Source organism: Bombina bombina, chromosome 12 (assembly GCF_027579735.1).
Source record: "Bombina bombina isolate aBomBom1 chromosome 12, aBomBom1.pri, whole genome shotgun sequence".
NCBI classification, from domain to species: domain Eukaryota; kingdom Metazoa; phylum Chordata; class Amphibia; order Anura; family Bombinatoridae; genus Bombina; species Bombina bombina.
In genome coordinates this window covers 85,831,616-85,851,540 of record NC_069510.1, presented here as the reverse complement: position 1 = coordinate 85,851,540, position 19,925 = coordinate 85,831,616, and the positions used below count along the sequence as shown (strand labels likewise).

The 19,925-nt window shown below is 41.4% G+C and overlaps 1 protein-coding gene across 1 annotated transcript in view; it reads left to right on the top strand.

Annotated features, from left to right (window-relative positions):
* Window positions 1-2,181: 2,181 nt before the first annotated feature.
* Window positions 2,182-19,925, top strand: part of LOC128643076 (uncharacterized) — a 195,918-nt gene continuing 178,174 nt past the window's right edge. Inside the window, exon 1 of the mRNA XM_053696013.1 lies at window positions 2,182-2,457. Within this exon, the coding sequence (XP_053551988.1) occupies window positions 2,342-2,457 (116 nt within the window). The 5' untranslated portion in view covers window positions 2,182-2,341. The remainder of the gene's footprint in view (window positions 2,458-19,925) is intronic.

Here is a 19,925-nt window from a genome sequence, read left to right as displayed (position 1 = left end):
ATATAAACTAATATTTAAATATGTGTTACAGAGTTCCAAAATTTACCATCACTTTAAGACTTTTGTCTATTCTTGTAATGAATTAAAATGACAGTTAACTGTGAAAACTTTCTGAATACATTAACACTTTGCTGTGTTTTTCAATGGACAATCTCCCCCTCCCATTTGCCAATCCAGACTTGTTACAAGAGCAGTAAATGCAATTTTATCAGCAAAACTTGCATTTGTTTGCAGTATATTTTCATCTCTACGAGGGCCAATTTGGATCAGATATGCAGCAGGGTTAGGCTTGTACAGGGAGTGCAGAATTATTAGGCAAGTTGTATTTTTGAGGATTAATTTTATTATTGAACAACAACCATGTTCTCAATGAACCCAAAAAACACATTAATATCAAAGCTGAATAGTTTTGGAAGTAGTTTTTAGTTTGTTTTTAGTTATAGCTATTTTAGGGGGATATCTGTGTGTTCAGGTGACTATTACTGTGCATAATTATTAGGCAACTTAACAAAAAACAAATATATACCCATTTCAATTATTTATTTTTACCAGTGAAACCAATATAACATCTCAACATTCACAAATATACATTTCTGACATTCAAAAACAAAACAAAAACAAATCAGTGACCAATATAGCCACCTTTCTTTGCAAGGACACTCAAAAGCCTGCCATCCATGGATTCTGTCAGTGTTTTGATCTGTTCACCATCAACATTGCGTGCAGCAGCAACCACAGCCTCCCAGACACTGTTCAGAGAGGTGTACTGTTTTCCCTCCTTGTAAATCTCACATTTGATGATGGACCACAGGTTCTCAATGGGGTTCAGATCAGGTGAACAAGGAGGCCATGTCATTAGATTTTCTTCTTTTATACCCTTTCTTGCCAGCCACGCTGTGGAGTACTTGGACGCGTGTGATGGAGCATTGTCCTGCATGAAAATCATGTTTTTCTTGAAGGATGCAGACTTCTTCCTGTACCACTGCTTGAAGAAGGTGTCTGAAACTGGCAGTAGGACTGGGAGTTGAGCTTGACTCCATCCTCAACCCGAAAAGGCCCCACAAGCTCATCTTTGATGATACCAGCCCAAACCAGTACTCCACCTCCACCTTGCTGGCGTCTGAGTCGGACTGGAGCTTTACCAATCCAGCCACGCGCCCATCCATCTGGCCCATCAAGACTCACTCTCATTTCATCAGTCCATAAAACCTTAGAAAAATCAGTCTTGAGATATTTCTTGGCCCAGTCTTGACGTTTCAGCTTGTGTGTCTTGTTCAGTGGTGGTCGTCTTTCAGCCTTTCTTACCTTGGCCATGTCTCTGAGTATTGCACACCTTGTGCTTTTGGGCACTCCAGTGATGTTGCAGCTCTGAAATATGGCCAAACTGGTGGCAAGTGGCATCTTGGCAGCTGCACGCTTCACTTTTCTCAGTTCATGGGCAGTTATTTTGCGCCTTGGTTTTTCCACACGCTTCTTGCGACCCTGTTGACTATTTTGAATGAAACGCTTGATTGTTCGATGATCACGCTTCAGAAGCTTTGCAATTTTAAGAGTGCTGCATCCCTCTGCAAGATATCTCACTATTTTTGACTTTTCTGAGCCTGTCAAGTCCTTCTTTTGACCCATTTTGCCAAAGGAAAGGAAGTTGCCTAATAATTATGCACACCTGATATAGGGTGTTGATGTCATTAGACCACACCCCTTCTCATTACAGAGATGCACATCACCTAATATGCTTAATTGGTAGTAGGCTTTCGAGCCTATACAGCTTGGAGTAAGACAACATGCATAAAGAGGATGATGTGATCAAAATACTCATTTGCCTAATAATTCTGCACTCCCTGTAAAGTCATAACAACAATTATTTTACCCTACTTAAAAGGATACTAAACTCATTTGTTTTTATGATTCAGATAAAGCAGGCAATTTTAATCAACTTTCTAGTTTACTCCTATTACCAATTTTTCTTCGTTATCTTTCTTTATTTGAAAAAGCAGGAATCTAAGCTAAGGAGCTGGCCCATTTTTGGTTCAGTACACTGGATAGAGCCAAAAATGGGCCAGCTCCTAAGCTTATACTCTTGCTTTTCAAATAAAGATAGCAAGAAAACAAAGACAAATTGATAATAGGCGTAAATTAGATAGTTGATTAACATTGTATGCTTTATCTGAATCATGAAAGAATAAAATTGGGTTTAGTATTCATTTAAGTCTTATGGAGTTTAGCAAACTGATCCAGTTCTCAAAGACTTGTAAGACTGAGTTAGGACGTATTGCAAGTTACGTTAATTTCACAGTGTTATAATCCAGATGTACTCAGTGTTATTGTGGTCTTGTGCTTGATGCTGTGTAATGTCTTTTCAGCTCAGCATATTTCATTGCTGTCCGCTGCTCTAGCAATCTGGCTTGGCGTGCTTCGATACCTGCCGTTGCTCCCTCATAGGATCCACCCCCCTCAGTACGTATCTGCACCATGCTCCTATAGGAAATATCGACTCTATGTGTGATATCCAAACACACTATGTATGGACTTGCTAAGAAATAAGGTGCCGGGTTCCTTGGCTTAAGCGTGTATCTTCTTTATTGTTAGTGACAGCAATATAAACCTCTTACGCGTTTCACTCATCAGACAAATCGCCTCCGGGCGTGAAATGCATAAGAGGCTTATGTTGTCATTTTTGGTTCAGGACCTAGGTTACACTTGCTTATTGGTGGCTAAATGTAGCCACCAACAAGCAAACACTATCCAGGGTGCTGAACCTAAAATGGGCCGGCTCTTAAGCGTTACATTCCTGCTTTTTAAATAAACATAGCAAGAGAACAAATAAAAATTGATAATGGGAGTAAATTAGAAAGTTGCTTAAAATTGCACTCTCTATCTGAATCATTAAATACATTTTTTTGCCACTTTACTACTTGTGGGCCACTTTATATAAAAATGCACCTATCACTGATTATGCTCAAGGGCCCGGCATTTCCCCACTTTTGTTTATCTTAATTCATTTAAGTTTTGTAGTGTTTATAGATGTAACCTACACTTATTTTAATTACTAGCATATGTATTTGTATATGAATGTACTGAATTTTCTATAGTAACAGATAATCATAGCCATAATAATAATCATCCAGATTAACAGTTGGAAAATAATGTGACCAATGCCAATTCATTTTAAGGTTTCTGGAAAGCAAAATTATGAGATATATCACAGATTTAAGAGCTGTCAAAAACCAGTATGGGAAAAAAAATGAACACTGAAATGGAAATCAGAAAAACAGTGAAGAATGGCTACTTTTTGGAGCTCTTCTGTATACAAAACAGAGGGCGCTTCATGTGCACATCAGTGAATCAGTGATGCACTGAAAATCAAGTGGTATAGAATCTCAAGGTACTCATACAGTATGGCAGCACTCTGGTGTGCTATTGGGGGCAGTCTGGAGATTCTCAGTACTCCAGCTCACTGGGTCTTGGCAAATCGCTCCCTCCAGAAGGTGTGGTAAGGCAAGGGTGTTGGTAGCAGTTCAAAAAAGGCACTTGATCATTGGGTACCGTGTGTCATACGATATGTGTTTTTCCTTTAGGGGCACATGTTATATTGATATTGTGTGATCTATATATTTATCAATTAGTTTGTGTGATCTATATTTTACAAATTAGTTTTTTATTTCTATTATTGTCAATCCTTTCACACTATTAGCGCCCCCTATGGGAACTCAGATTCCTGATCTGTTAGTTTTTGGAGCTCTATATTAAAAACAAAATTTGTAATGTATACTGGACAGATAACTCAGCATGCTAAGGCACTGTGGCTGAGCTCTGTAGCAGTGACGTGCAGTGAGATCAGAGGCTGGTGAGGCACTAGATATGATACGTCGGAGAAACACATGTACAGAGGGCCGCAAGTACCCCCAACAGGGCAGGTTTAAATGATAGCTGAACCAGTGCACAGGTGACATAATCAGGTGATAGCTGAGAGCAAGTTAGTAACCACTGAGTTACTGATCAGCTGATTACTTCACCTGTGCACTGATTCAGCTATAATGAAAACCTGGCCTGTTGGGGGTACTTGAGGATCATTGTTGAGAAACACTGCACTAAAGCACCAGCTCATCGGAAATGTATTGATTACCTGGAGAATAAAGCTCTGCCCTGCTCACTGACACCCACACACACTCTGCTCACATACACACTCACACAATTCTGTGGCACAGTGCCAGTTACTAAGCAATTAGAATGATACACAATCTCTTCTCTACTCACTACTGTATTGTAAAAATAGAAATCATTTACCATACAAGTTTTACACAAAGGACAAGTTATCAATACTACCAACACAGCTGCTGCAATATGGTGTTCAAGAAACGCACGTGCACATCCCACTTAGGTATGCTCTACAACAAAGGACACCAAAGGATACCAAAAGAATGAAGTACATAATAATAAAAGTAAAATAGAAAGTTGTTTTTTTTTGTGCAATTTCTATCTGAATAATGGAAATGTAATTATGACTTTCATGTTCCTTTCAAAAACTAATTTGATTTGCTGACATGGGGCCAGTAACAGTTGATGCTAATTCTCAAAATATAAATAACTAGAAAAGTCTATTAAAATAGCATGCTCTACCTCAATCATGAAAACAGAATTTATGCTTACCTGATAAATTACTTTCTCTTACGGTGTATTCAGTCCACGGATTCATCCTTACTTGTGGGATATTCTCAATCCCTACAGGAAGTGGCAAAGAGAGCACACAGCAAAGCTGTCCATATAGCTCCCCTCAGGCTCCGCCCCCCCAGTCATTCGACCGATGGTTAAGAGAAAAAGGAGAACCATAGGGTGCAGTGGTGACTGTAGTTATTAAAAATTAAATTTGAACCTGACTTAAATGTCAGGGCGGGCCGTGGACTGAATACACCGTAAGAGAAAGTAATTTATCAGGTAAGCATAAATTCTGTTTTCTCTTACTTGGTGTATTCAGTCCACGGATTCATCCTTACTTGTGGGATACCAATACCAAAGCAATAGGACACGGATGAAGGGAGGGAACAAGTCAGGTAACCTAAACGGAAGGCACCACTGCTTGCAAAACCTTTCTCCCAAAAATAGCCTCCGAAGAAGCAAAAGTATCGAATTTGTAAAATATGGCAAATGTATGCAGTGAAGACCAAGTCGCTGCCGTACAAATCTGTTCAACAGAAGCCTCATTCTTGAAAGCCCATGTGGAAGCCACAGCTCTAGTGGAATGAGCTGTAATTCGTTCAGGAGGCTGCAGTCCCGCAGTCTCATAAGCCAAACGGATGATGCTTTTTAGCCAAAAGGAAAGAGAGGTAGCAGTCGCTTTCTGACCTCTCCTCTTACCAGAATAGACAACAAACAAGGATGATGTTTGTCTGAAATCTTTAGTTGCTTTTAAATAGAATTTTAAAGCACGAACCACGTCAAGATTGTATAAAAGTCGTTCCTTCTTAGAAACTGGATTAGGACACAGAGAAGGAACAATGATTTCCTGGTTAATATTCTTATTAGAAACCACTTTTGGAAGGAAACCAGGTTTGGTGCGCCAAACAACCTTATCTGCATGGAACACCAGATAGGGTGAATTACACTGCAAAGCAGACAATTCAGAAACTTTTCGAGCAGAAGAAATGGCTACTAAAAACAAAACTTTCCAAGATAAAAACTTAATATCTATGGAATGCAAAGGTTCAAACGGAACCCCTTGAAGAACTGAAATAACTAAATTTAGACTCCATGGAGGAGCCACAGGCTTGTAAACAGGCTTGATTCTGACTAGGGCCTGTGCAAACACCTGAACGTCTGGTACAGCAGCCAGACGCTTATGTAACAGAACAGACAGAGCAGATATCTGTCCCTTTAAGGAACTAGCTGACAGACCCTTCTCCAATCCTTCTTGGAGAAAAGACAATATCCTTGGAATCCTAATCTTACTCCACGAGTAACCCTTGGATTAACACCAACAAAGATATTTCCGCCATATCTTATGGTAAATTTTCCTGGTGACAGGCTTTCTGGCCTGTATCAGAGTGTCTATAACTGATTCAGAGAAACCACGCTTAGCTAGAATTAAGCGTTCAATCTCCAAGCAGTCAGTTGCAGAGAAACTAGATTTGGATGCTTGAAAGGACCTTGAATTAGAAGATCCTGCCTCGATGGCAGTTTCCATGGTGGGACCGATGACATGTCCACTAGGTCTGCATACCAAGTCCTGCGTGGCCACGCAGGCGCTATCAGAATTACCGAAGCCTTCTCCTGTTTGATTCTGGCTACTAGCCGAGGGAGAAGAGGAAACGGTGGAAAGACATAAGCTAGACTGAACGACCAAGGCACTATTAATGCATCTATCAATGCCGCCTTGGGATCCCTGGATCTGGATCCATAAAAGGGAAGTTTGGTGTTCTGACGGGACGCCATCAGATCCAATTCTGGAATGCCCCATAGCTGAGTCAGCTGAGCAAAAACCTCCGGGTGGAGTTCCCACTCCCCCGGGTGGAAAGTCTGACGACTTAGAAAATCCGCCTCCCAGTTGTCTACCCCTGGGATGTGAATTGCAGATAGATGGCAGGAGTGATCCTCCGCCCATTTGATGATCTTGGATACTTCCTTCATCGCTAGGGAACTTTTTGTTCCTCCCTGATGATTGATGTACGCTACAGTCGTGATGTTGTCCGACTGAAATCTGATGAATTTGGCCTCCGCTAGTTGAGGCCACACCTGGAGCGTATTGAATATCGCTCTCAACTCCAAAATGTTTATCGGAAGAAGAGATTCTTCCCGAGACCATAGTCCCTGAGCCTTCAGGGAGTTCAAGACCGCACCCCAGCCTAACAGACTGGCATCGGTCGTGACAATGATCCACTCCGGTCTGCGGAAACTCATTCCCTGAGACAGGTGATCTTGAGACAACCACCAGAGAAGAGAGTCTCTGGTTTTCTGGTCCATTTGTACTTGAGAAGACAAATCCGCGTAATCTCCATTCCACTGTTTGTGCATGCACAGCTGCAGTGGTCTGAGATGAATTCGGGCAAAAGGGACTACGTCCATTGCCGCAACCATTAAACCAATTACTTCCATGCACTGAGCCACGGAAGGCCGAGGAATGGAATGAATAACTCGGCAAGTATTCAGCAGTTTTGACTTCCTGACCTCTGTCAGAAAGATTTTCATTTCTACCGAGTCTATTAGTGTTCCCAGGAAAGGAACCCTTGTGAGCGAGGACAGAGAACTCTTTTCTACGTTCACCTTCCACCCGTGAGACCTTAGAAAAGCCAGAACGATGTCCGTATGAGCCTTGGCTCTGTGAAAGGACGACGCCTGTATTAATATGTCGTCTAGGTAAGGTGCTACTGCAATGCCCTGCGGTCTTAGTACCGCTAGAAGGGACCCTAGCACCTTTGTGAAAATTCTGTGGAATTTGTTTAGAATTTTTAGATGCAGGATTGGCCTGAAAGTTCCCTCCTTTTTGGGAACTACAAACAGGTTTGAGTAAAAGCCCAGTCCTTGTTCTACAATTGGAACTGGGTGTATCACTCCCATCTTTAGCAGATCTTCTACACAGCGTAAGAACGCCTGTTTCCTTATTTGGTCTGAAGACAACTGAGAAATGTGGAACCTTCCCCTTGGGGGAGAATCCTTGAATTCTAGAAGGTACCCCTGAGCAACTATTTCTAATGCCCAGGGATCTGGAACATCTCTTGCCCAAGCCTGAGCGAAGAGAGAAAGTCTGCCCCCTACTCGATCCGATCCCGGATCGGGGGCTACCCCCTCATGCTGTCTTGGTAGCAGGAGCAGGCTTCTTGGCCTGTTTACCCTTATTCCAGCCCTGCAGGGGTTTCCAAGTTGCTTTGGGCTGGGAAGCGTTATCTTGCTTTGCGGCAGCAGAGGTTGTGGCAGGTCCGCTCCTGAAGTTGCGAAAGGAGCGAAAATTAGCCTTGTTTTTGGCCTTAAACGGCCTATCTTGTGGCAGGGCATGGCCCTTGCCCCCAGTGATATCTGAAATAATTTCTTTCAGCTCTGGGCCAAATAGGGTTTTCCCCTTGAAGGGAATATTTAACAGTTTCGTTTTGGACGACACATCAGCCGACCACGATTTGGGCCAAAGCGCTCTTCGCGCCATGATGGCAAAACCTGAGTTTTTCGCCGCTAGCTTAGCTAAATGGAGAGCGGCATCAGTGATAAAAGAATTAGCCAGCTTTAGAGCATGAATTCTATCCATGACCTCATCATATGAAGTCTCCCTCTGGAGAGACTCCTCCAGGGCCTCGAACCAAAAAGCCGCTGCAGTAGTTACTGGAATAATGCAGGCAATTGGTTGAAGAAGAAAATCTTGCTGAACAAAAATTTTCTTCAGCAAACCTTCCAATTTTTTATCCATAGGATCTTTGAAAGCACAACTGTCCTCTATTGGTATAGTTGTACGCTTAGCAAGTGTTGAAACAGCCCCTCTACCTTGGGGACCGTCTGCCACGCGTCCCGCCTGGGGTCATTTATGGGGAACATTTTCTTAAAGATAGGTGGGGGAACAAAGGGTACACCTGGTCTCTCCCACTCCTTAGGCACAATATCCGCCACCCTCTTTGGGATCGGAAATGCCTCAGTGTATACAGGGACCTCTAAAAACCTGTCCATTTTACACAATTTTTCAGGGACCACCGTGGGGTCACAATCATCTAGCGTAGCTAAAACCTCCTTGAGCAGGACGCGGAGGTGTTTCAGCTTAAATTTAAACGCTAAGGAATCTGACTCTGCCTGCTGAGAAACTTTTCCTGTGTCAGAAATTTCTCCCTCAGACAGACCGTCCCTCACTGCTACTTCTGAGTTTTGTAAGGGTACTACAGATAAATTATCCAAAGCTTCAGATTGCTCATCCTCTGTATTTAAAACTGAGCTATCGCGCTTTTTTGGAAATACCGGCAGTTTGGATAAAAATGCTGCAAGGGAATTATCCATTACTGCTGCTAATTGTTGTAAAGTAATAGGGGCCAATGCGCTAGAGGTACTAGGCAACGCTTGCGCGGGCGTAACTGGTGTCGACACATGGGGAGAGGAAGGAGGACTATCCTCTTTACCTTCCATCAAAGAATCATCTTGGGCTACATTTTTAAGTGTCAATGCATGGTCATTAAAATGTTTAAATACCTTAGCACACTTTAAACACAAATGCAATGGGGGTACCGCCATGGCTTTTAAACACATAGAACAAGGTCTATCAGTAGGCTCAGACATGTTAGACAGAATTAGATAGCACTCAAATACAAAAAAATACACTTTTTGAAAAAACGTTACTTTGCCTTTAAATAATAAACCGCACACACGTTTTTTTACCAAATCTCAAAAAAACATCCGATCTTTATGAAATTTACACCATATGATCCCAATGCTTTGAAAAGATTGCACACCAAGTTTCAAGCCAATTAACCCCTTATTGCTCAAACCGGAGCAAATTGAAGCTGGCCACCAGTTTAACACACTACCTTCCTTGGGGATTAGTTTTGGAACAAAAATAAGCCTCCCTGTAGTCCTCCTGCAATCTCTGAACTCTACATGTGAAGCTGCATGAAGCTATCTTGTAAAAGAACTGCGCAACTGAGGCGCGAAAATTAGGCCCTCTCCCTCTTCACTCCGGAGTTGTGAGGCCTTCCTAAGCCAAATTAGGTGTCTAAAATTATGCCAGGCGTATAAAACCCCTAAAAAGTGTTCCAAACATGATAAACACTTGTGCAAACATCAGATTATATTAAAAAAGAATCGATTTTACCCATAACAGTGTTCACTGTTCTGCCTCAGAGTAAATAGTACAAACCGGCACTATTTTAAAATAACAAACTCTTGATTGAAGAAATAAAAACTACAAATATAACACCACATACTCTTTACCACCCCCGTGGAGATGCTACTTGTTAGAGCGGCAAAGAGAATGACTGGGGGGGCGGAGCCTGAGGGGAGCTATATGGACAGCTTTGCTGTGTGCTCTCTTTGCCACTTCCTGTAGGGATTGAGAATATCCCACAAGTAAGGATGAATCCGTGGACTGAATACACCAAGTAAGAGAAAGTTTAATTTTAAATGTCTCCCTTTGACTATGTGTTTAACCAGTTACTTTACAGTGGGATTATTTCTAAAAACATTTAACTGCAATAATTACATATATATTTTTAAATGACTCATTATCTCCTTTTATTAATATAAACTTGTATAAAAGCAGCACATATTAAAAACACAATGCAACAGCTTTCAATTGATTTGTGAATTACAAGTTAACAGCAGTCTTTAAATAAATGGAGACACAGAGAAAAATAAAAATAGATACTGCATCCTCTGACTGAACAGACATAACATATATGGAGTTTGTACCTAATTAAATCAAATAACCATGAAAAAGGGAGGCTTAGCAATATTCAATGTCAAAAACTTTAATTTAAATAATGTGGACACTGCACACTTAAAGGGACAGTCAAGTATAAATTAAACTTTCATTATTCAGATAGGACTTTTAATTTTAATTGACTTTCCAATTTACTTTTATCATCAAATTAGCTTTTTTCTCTTGGTATTCTTAGTTTAAACTAAACATAGGTAGGGTCATATGCTAATTTCTAAGCCTTTGAGGGCTGCCTCTTATCACAGGCTTTTTAAATCTCTTTTCAACACAAAGAGACAGAAAGTACATGTGGGCCATATAGATAACACTGTGTTCAGGCACAGGGGGTTATTTAAGATTTAGCACAAAACAATGCTAAATTTAAGACAATAGATAATAAACAGTCACAGTCATGTGATCAGGGGGCTGGAAGAAGGTTCCTAGATACAAGGTAATCACAAAGGTAAAAAGTACATTAATATAACTGTATTGGTTATGCAAAACTGGGGAATGAGTAATAAAGGGATTATCTATCTTTTAAAACAATAACAATTCTATGGTTGACTGTCCCTTTAACTTCAAACTCTGGGTTTTAAATTATGGATTTAAATTTGAATTGTCATTATTGGGTCCCCCCTGTTAATGAGCTGTATCTGAACACAATTTGTGAATCACAAGAGGTGAAGAATACTACTTTACTCTTCTGCTTGGTGTCATCTGTTCTTAGGTTACCTCAGCTTCCAGTTGTGTCACATGACCCTGCTCACTGCATCCTCCTTCTGATTAATCTATGTATCCTTCAATTGCTAGGAGGCATCAAAAGGGGTGCCTCCTATTGGTCCCAATTTTTGCTGCTAATATATTGACAGAACACAGGTGGCGCTGCAGCACAGCTTTTCCTTTGACCCATGTACTGCAATGGAGAGAAGCGTTCCTGTACCTGCCTCTCCATAGCATTACATGAGGGGGGGAAAAAATTTTTGGACTTTTTTGTTGTTGTTTTAATTAAAATTTAATTAAGTTTTGGCCACATATGGCAGGGTAGGCACTGCCTCCCCTGCCTCCTATGAGTGCACGTCCCTGCTCTGTAGCAACCCAAGGGTTGCAGGTTCAATCCCTGGCGAGGTCCACTCATCCTTCTGAGGTCGATAAAATGAGCAGCACCTTGAGACCCTTACGGTGATTAGCCGCGCTTTACAAATACCCAATACAATACATATATACAAACAAAATACTACTTTCCCCGGAATATGTGGTTAATCACCAAAAAATTAAACATTCTTATGTTACATGTGACTGCAGCATGATTAGTTTCTAGGTCATTAAACCAATCGTTTTTTTACTTGAACTGTAAACATTTTTTTATTTACATTTTTTTTATTAGTTCCTTAGTTTTTTTATAAGCATGAAATATGTTTTACTGTACCTGTAATTGAAACTACATAATTCCGTCTGTCTCCATCATCGTATTTACCATTTGCTTTCAAGCAACAGTAGTTTATCATAATCACTTCCTTCCCCACCTATAAAATGACACACAGAGGAAACAAAAAATAAATAAATAATAATAAAAAATAATAAAAAAATAAAATGTAAATAGTAATAATAATAATAATAATAATAATAATAATAATAATAATAATAATAATAAAGGTTTGAACTTAGAAAAACATGCAATGGACTTTGCAAGGCAATTCTAATTGATTGGAATGAGGTCACATGTTCTTTTCTGTTACTGTATATATTTCTGCCCTTAAAGGGCCCTAATACACAAATGTTTAAACACTTGAAAGTGATGCAGCATAGCTGTAAAAAGCTGACTAGAAAATATCTCCTGAACATCTCTATGTAAAAAAGAAAGATATTTTACCTCAAAAACAGAATTTATGCTTACCTGATAAATTACTTTCTCCAACGGTGTGTCCGGTCCACGGCGTCATCCTTACTTGTGGGATATTCTCTTCCCCAACAGGAAATGGCAAAGAGCCCAGCAAAGCTGGTCACATGATCCCCCCTAGGCTCCGCCTTCCCCAGTCATTCGACCGACGTAAAGGAGGAATATGCATAGGAGAAATCATATGATACCGTGGTGACTGTAGTTAGAGAAAATAAATCATCAGACCTGATTAAAAAACCAGGGCGGGCCGTGGACCGGACACAGCGTTGGAGAAAGTAATTTATCAGGTAAGCATAAATTCTGTTTTCTCCAACATAGGTGTGTCCGGTCCACGGCGTCATCCTTACTTGTGGGAACCAATACCAAAGCTTTAGGACACGGATGATGGGAGGGAACAAATCAGGTCGCCTAGATGGAAGGCACCACGGCTTGCAAAACCTTTCTCCCAAAAATAGCCTCAGATGAAGCAAAAGTATCAAATTTGTAGAATTTGGTAAAAGTGTGCAGTGAAGACCAAGTCGCTGCCTTACATATCTGATCAACAGAAGCCTCGTTCTTGAAGGCCCATGTGGAAGCCACAGCCCTAGTGGAGTGAGCTGTGATTCTTTCAGGAGGCTGCCGTCCGGCAGTCTCATAAGCCAATCGGATAATGCTTTTAAGCCAACAAGAGAGAGAGGTAGAAGTTGCTTTTTGACCTCTCCTTTTACCAGAATAAACAACAAACAAAGAAGATGTTTGTCTGAAATCCTTAGTAGCTTCTAAGTAAAATTTTAGAGCACGAACTACATCCAAATTGTGCAATAAACGTTCCTTCTTTGAAACTGGATTAGGACACAAAGAAGGCACGACTATCTCCTGGTTAATATTTTTGTTAGAAACAACTTTCGGAAGAAAACCAGGTTTAGTACGCAAAACCACCTTATCTGCATGGAACACCAGATATGGAGGAGAACACTGCAGAGCAGATAACTCTGAAACTCTTCTTGCAAAAGAAATTGCAACCAAAAACAAAACTTTCCAAGATAATAACTTTATATCAACGGAATGTAGGGGTTCAAACGGAATCCCCTGAAGAACTGAAAGAACTAGATTGAGACTCCAGGGAGGAGTCAAAGGTTTGTAAACAGGCTTGATTCTAACCAGAGCCTGAACAAAAGCTTGAACGTCTGGCACAGCCGCCAGCTTTTTGTGAAGTAAAACAGATAAAGCAGAAATCTGTCCCTTCAAAGAACTTGCAGATAATCCTTTCTCCAAACCCTCTTGAAGAAAGGATAGAATCCTAGGAATTTTTATCTTGTTCCATGGGAATCCTTTAGATTCACACCAACAGATATATTTTTTCCATATTTTATGGTAGATTTTTCTAGTTCCTGTCTCAGAGGTAGCTTCCATGGTGGAGCCGATGACATATTCACCAGGTCTGCATACCAAGTCCTGCGTGGCCACGCAGGAGCTATCAAGATCACCGATACCCTCTCCTGTTTGATCCTGGCTACCAGCCTGGGAATGAGAGGAAACGGTGGGAACACATAAGCTAGGTTGAAGGTCCAAGGTGCTACTAGTGCATCCACTAGAGCCGCCTTGGGATCCCTGGATCTGGACCCGTAGCAAGGAACCTTGAAGTTCTGGCGAGACGCCATCAGATCCATGTCTGGGATGCCCCATAATTGAGTTATTTGGGCAAAGATTTCCGGATGGAGTTCCCATTCCCCCGGATGAAATGTCTGACGACTCAGAAAATCCGCTTCCCAATTTTCCACTCCTGGGATGTGGATTGCAGACAAGTGGCAGGAGTGAGTCTCCGCCCATTGAATTATTTTGGTCACTTCTTCCATCGCCAGGGAACTCCTTGTTCCCCCCTGATGGTTGATATACGCAACAGTCGTCATGTTGTCTGACTGAAACCTTATGAATTTGGCCTTTGCTAGCTGAGGCCAAGCCTTGAGAGCATTGAATATCGCTCTCAGTTCCAGAATGTTTATCGGGAGAAGAGATTTTTCCCGAGACCAAAGACCCTGAGCTTTCAGGGGTTCCCAGACCGCGCCCCAGCCCACCAGACTGGCGTCGGTCGTGACAATGACCCACTCTGGTCTGCGGAAGCTCATCCCTTGTGACAGGTTGTCCAGGGTCAGCCACCAACGGAGTGAATCTCTGGTCCTCTGATCTACTTGTATCGTCGGAGACAAGTCTGTATAATCCCCATTCCACTGTCTGAGCATGCACAGTTGTAATGGTCTTAGATGAATTCGCGCAAAAGGAACTATGTCCATTGCCGCAACCATCAAACCTATTACTTCCATGCACTGCGCTATGGAAGGAAGAAGAACAGAATGAAGTACTTGACAAGAGTTTTGAAGTTTTGATTTTCTGGCCTCTGTCAGAAAAATCTTCATTTCTAAGGAGTCTATTATTGTTCCCAAGAAGGGGACTCTTGTTGACGGAGATAGAGAACTTTTCTCTACGTTCACTTTCCACCCGTGAGATCTGAGAAAGGCTAGGACAATGTCCGTATGAGCCTTTGCTTGAGGCAGAGACGACGCTTGAATCAGAATGTCGTCCAAGTAAGGTACTACTGCAATGCCCCTCGGTCTTAGCACCGCTAGAAGGGACCCTAGTACCTTTGTGAAAATTCTTGGGGCAGTGGCTAATCCGAATGGAAGTGCCACAAACTGGTAATGTTTGTCCAGAAAGGCGAACCTTAGGAACTGATGATGTTCCTTGTGGATAGGAATATGTAGATACGCATCCTTTAAGTCCACCGTGGTCATGAATTGACCTTCCTGGATGGTAGGAAGAATTGTTCGAATGGTTTCCATTTTGAACGATGGAACCCTGAGAAATTTGTTTAAGATCTTGAGATCCAAGATTGGTCTGAATGTTCCCTCTTTTTTGGGAACTATGAACAGATTGGAGTAGAATCCCATCCCTTGTTCTTTTAATGGAACAGGATGAATCACTCCCATTTTTAACAGGTCTTCTACACAATGTAAGAATGCCTGTTTTTTTATGTGGTCTGAAGACAATTGAGACCTGTGGAACCTTCCCCTTGGGGGTAGCTCCTTGAATTCCAGAAGATAACCTTGGGAGACTATTTCTAGGGCCCAAGGATCCAGAACATCTCTTGCCCATGCCTGAGCGAAGAGAGAACGTCTGCCCCCCACCAGATCCGGTCCCGGATCGGGGGCCAACATCTCATGTTGTCTTTGTAGCAGTGGCAGGTTTCTTGGCCTGCTTACCTTTGTTCCAGCCTTGCATTGGCCTCCAGGCTGGCTTGGCTTGAGACGTATTACCCTCTTGCTTAGAGGGTGTAGAACTTGGGGCTGGTCCGTTTCTGCGAAAGGGACGAAAATTAGGTTTATTTTTAGCCTTGAAAGACCTATCCTGAGGAAGGGCATGGCCCTTTCCCCCAGTGATATCTGAAATAATCTCTTTCAAGTCAGGGCCAAACAGCGTTTTCCCCTTGAAAGGAATATTAAGCAATTTGTTCTTGGATGACGCATCCGCTGACCAAGACTTTAGCCAAAGCGCTCTGCGCGCCACAATAGCAAACCCTGAATTTTTCGCCGCTAATCTAGCTAATTGCAGGGTAGCGTCTAGAGTAAAAGAGTTAGCCAATTTAAGAGCACGAATTCTGTCCATAATCTCCTCATAAGAGGTATCTTTATCTAGCGACTTTTCTAGTTCATCAAACCAGAAACACGCTGCTGTAGTAACAGGAACAATGCATGAAATTGGCTGTAGAAGGTAACCTTGCTGAACAAACATCTTTTTAAGCAAACCTTCTAACTTTTTATCCATAGGATCTTTGAAAGCACAACTATCTTCTATAGGGATAGTAGTGCGTTTGTTTAAAGTAGAGACCGCCCCCTCGACCTTAGGGACTGTCTGCCATAAGTCCTTTCTGGGGTCAACTATAGGAAACAATTTCTTAAATATAGGGGGAGGGACAAAAGGTATGCCGGGCCTTTCCCATTCTTTGTTTACAATATCCGCCACCCGCTTGGGTATAGGAAAAGCTTCGGGGGGCACCGGGACCTCTAGGAACTTGTCCATCTTACATAATTTCTCTGGAATGACCAAATTGTCACAATCATCCAGAGTAGATAACACCTCCTTAAGCAGAGCGCGGAGATGTTCCAATTTAAATTTGAACGTAATAACATCAGGTTCAGCTTGTGGAGAAATTTTTCCTGAATCTGAAATTTCTCCCTCAGACAAAACCTCCCTGGCCCCTTCAGACTGGTGTAAGGGCATGTCAGAACCATTATCATCGGCGCCCTCATGCTCTTCAGTATCTAAAACAGAGCAGTCGCGCTTTCGCTGATAAGTGGGCATTTTGGCTAAAATGTTTTTAATAGAATTATCCATTACAGCCGTTAATTGTTGCATAGTAAGAAGAATTGGCGCACTAGATGTACTAGGGGCCTCTTGTGTGGGCAAGACTGGTGTAGACACATAAGGGGATGATGCAGTACCATGCTTACTCCCCTCACTAGAGGAATCATCTTGGGCATCATTTTCACTATCACATGCATCACATCTATTTAAATGAGAAGGAACCTTGGCTTCCTGACATACAGAACATAGTCTATCTGATGGTTCAGACATGTTAAACAGGCATAAACTTGATAACAAAGTACAAAAAACGTTTTAAAATAAAACCGTTACAGTCACTTTAAATTTTAAACTGAACACACTTTATTACTGAATATGCGAAAAAGTATGAAGGAATTGTCCAAAATTCATCAAAATTTCACCACAGTGTCATAAAGCCTTAAAAGTATTGCACACCAAATTTGAAAGTTTTAACTCTTAAAATAACGGAACCGGAGCCGTTTTTACATTTAACCCCTATACAGTCCCTGGTATCTGCTTTGCTGAGACCCAACCAAGCCCAGAGGGGAATACGATACCAAATGACGCCTTCAGCACGCTTTTTCAGTGTATCAGAGCTCCTCACACATGCATCTGCATGCTTTGCTTCCCAAAAAACAACTGCGCATTAGTGGCGCGAAACTGAGGCTCTGCCTATGACTAGAGAAGGCCCCCAGTGAAAAAGGTGTCCAATACAGTGCCTGCCGTTTTTTTTATCAAAATTCCCAAGATAAAAATAACTCCTCAAAGTAACAAACCATTAAACATGTTTATAAAACAAACGTTTTAGCCCAGAAAAATGTCTACCAGTCTTTAAAGCCCTTGTGAAGCCCTTTATAACTTGTTATTAAAATGGCTTACCGGATCCCATAGGGAAAATGACAGCTTCCAGCATTACCAAGTCTTGTTAGAAATGTGTCATACTTCAAGCAGCAAAAGTCTGCACACTGTTCCCCCCAACTGAAGTTACTTCATCTCAACAGTCCTGTGTGGAAACAGCCATCGATTTTAGTAACGGTTGCTAAAATCATCTTCCTCTTACAAACAGAAATCTTCATCTCCTTTCTGTTTCAGAGTAAATAGTACATACCAGCACTATTTTAAAATAACAAACTCTTGATTGAAGAATAAAACTACATTTAAACACCAAAAAACTCTAAGCCATCTCCGTGGAGATGTTGCCTGTACAACGGCAAAGAGAATGACTGGGGAAGGCGGAGCCTAGGGGGGATCATGTGACCAGCTTTGCTGGGCTCTTTGCCATTTCCTGTTGGGGAAGAGAATATCCCACAAGTAAGGATGACGCCGTGGACCGGACACACCTATGTTGGAGAAAGTTCCTCAGTAGCCACCTCCTATTGTAAAGGATTTCTAAGCAGCATTTTAGTGTGTCTGTCCTTGGACAGCTTAGGGGATGAGCCTCGTGAACTCTCATATTATTTTACCAATCAGGTAAAGGAAGCCTACTATGAAATCTCATGAGTGTTAAGTCAAATCTCATGAGATCACAGTAAGAGTTCATGACCTCAGCACTGCTGATGCTGATTGGCTGCTGTTCATTTCTTCATTTTTTTTTTTATTTTTACCTGCAGCTGGGAGCAGCTGAGTATAACTTTTTACACAGAACTTACTCTGCTGAGCTGAGGAGATTGTGAGGTAAAATATCTTCCTTTTTTACGTAGAGATGCTCAGGTGATATTTTCCTGTCAGCTTTTTACAGTTATACTGCATCAGTTTCATGTGATTTAGCATAGGAGTATTATGTCCCTTTAATAACATTTACATGATTTCACTATGAAGTTTAGTACACTTTCTGCAGTTTCATGGTAAATTTCTATGCTATTAGTTACATGGAAAAATGATACCGGAATGAGACTACAGTTTGCAAACAGCATTAGGAGAAAGATCCTTCTATTAAAATAAATAAAGAATGTTAGCATGAAAGGTTCTTTACTCCTTTTCAGTGCTGAATCATTTCACACCCCTGTGCTAGAGATGTTCATCATTCATATTTATACATAGAATTCAACTTTTTTTCTGGGAGGTAGCCACATAAATCATTTATCTCTTTCTTTTTTTTTTTTTTTTTAGCAGACCAAACATTTTTTGAAAAAATGTTTTTTCTTCTGATTTTTAACAATTTTTTTTTAAATGAACAATATTGGTATAAGTGTTAATTTTGACAGTAAATTTTGATTTAGTTGTAGTCATAGTGGTTCATTTAACAAGCTCCGTAGGGAGTTTGTGGGCCCGTGTTTCTGGCGAGTCTTCAGACTCGCCAGAAACACCAGTTATGAGGCAGCGGTCTAAAGACCATCACCAGAAATCAACCCGATCGAGTACGATCAGGTTGGTTGACACCCCCTGCTGGCGGCCGATTGGCCGCGAGTCAGCAGGGGGCGGCGTTGCACCAGCAGCTCTTGTGAGCTGCTGGTGCAATGCTGAATACAGAGAGCGTATTGCTCTCCGTATTCAGCGAGGTCTTGCGGACCTGATCCGCAGTGTCGGATCAGGTCCGCAAGACCTTTCTTAAATAAGGGCCATAGTCTTTTGACTAAAATGCCATTTAGTTTTAGTCATATTTTAGTCATCTGAATTGTTTTAGTTTTAGTTGACTAAATATCATAAGATTTTAGTTGACTAAATCTATAGTAGATTTAGGACTTCGCTTCCATTGAGTTGTTAGAAATGGAGAGGTAAGCTACCGAAGTGGCAGACAGCTTACCGCTCCATTTTAGTACCAAGTTTCCATTAAATATTATTTTTTTTTAAAAAAATTTTTTATTGAGATTCAAGGATCAAACAAAATCACACATAACAGTAGACAAATTACATTAAGAAATGGGGACACGCAGGTCCCCTATTCCAATAGACACAAAAAGGGAGTGCATGGCCACGCAAGTCCAAGGTGGTCACTGTAATAAAACCATCAACTTGTACATAGTTCTTCCATCTTATCGGAAGGAAGGTCATTGACAATAGAAATATACTAAGAAAAATGATACATTACATTCATGTTGTAGTTATAGAGGAGAAGTGTGTTGAGGGGGAAAGAGGGGGGAAGGGATTTTGGACTCCTATTCTGGAGATGTAATAGGCTTCAGGGGAGGGGGGGTTCTTTTGAGGTTAATAAGTAGTTTGCTCGCATTAGGTACTAAGAGAGGAGGGGCCCTAAGGTTGGTAAGGTATTGGGTCGGAGTCTTGTGTTATGATGGTTGGATGCCAGAGGGTGTTGTATTTGTCTTTCCAGTCAGTCCATGTAAGTTCAAATAAGTCTGA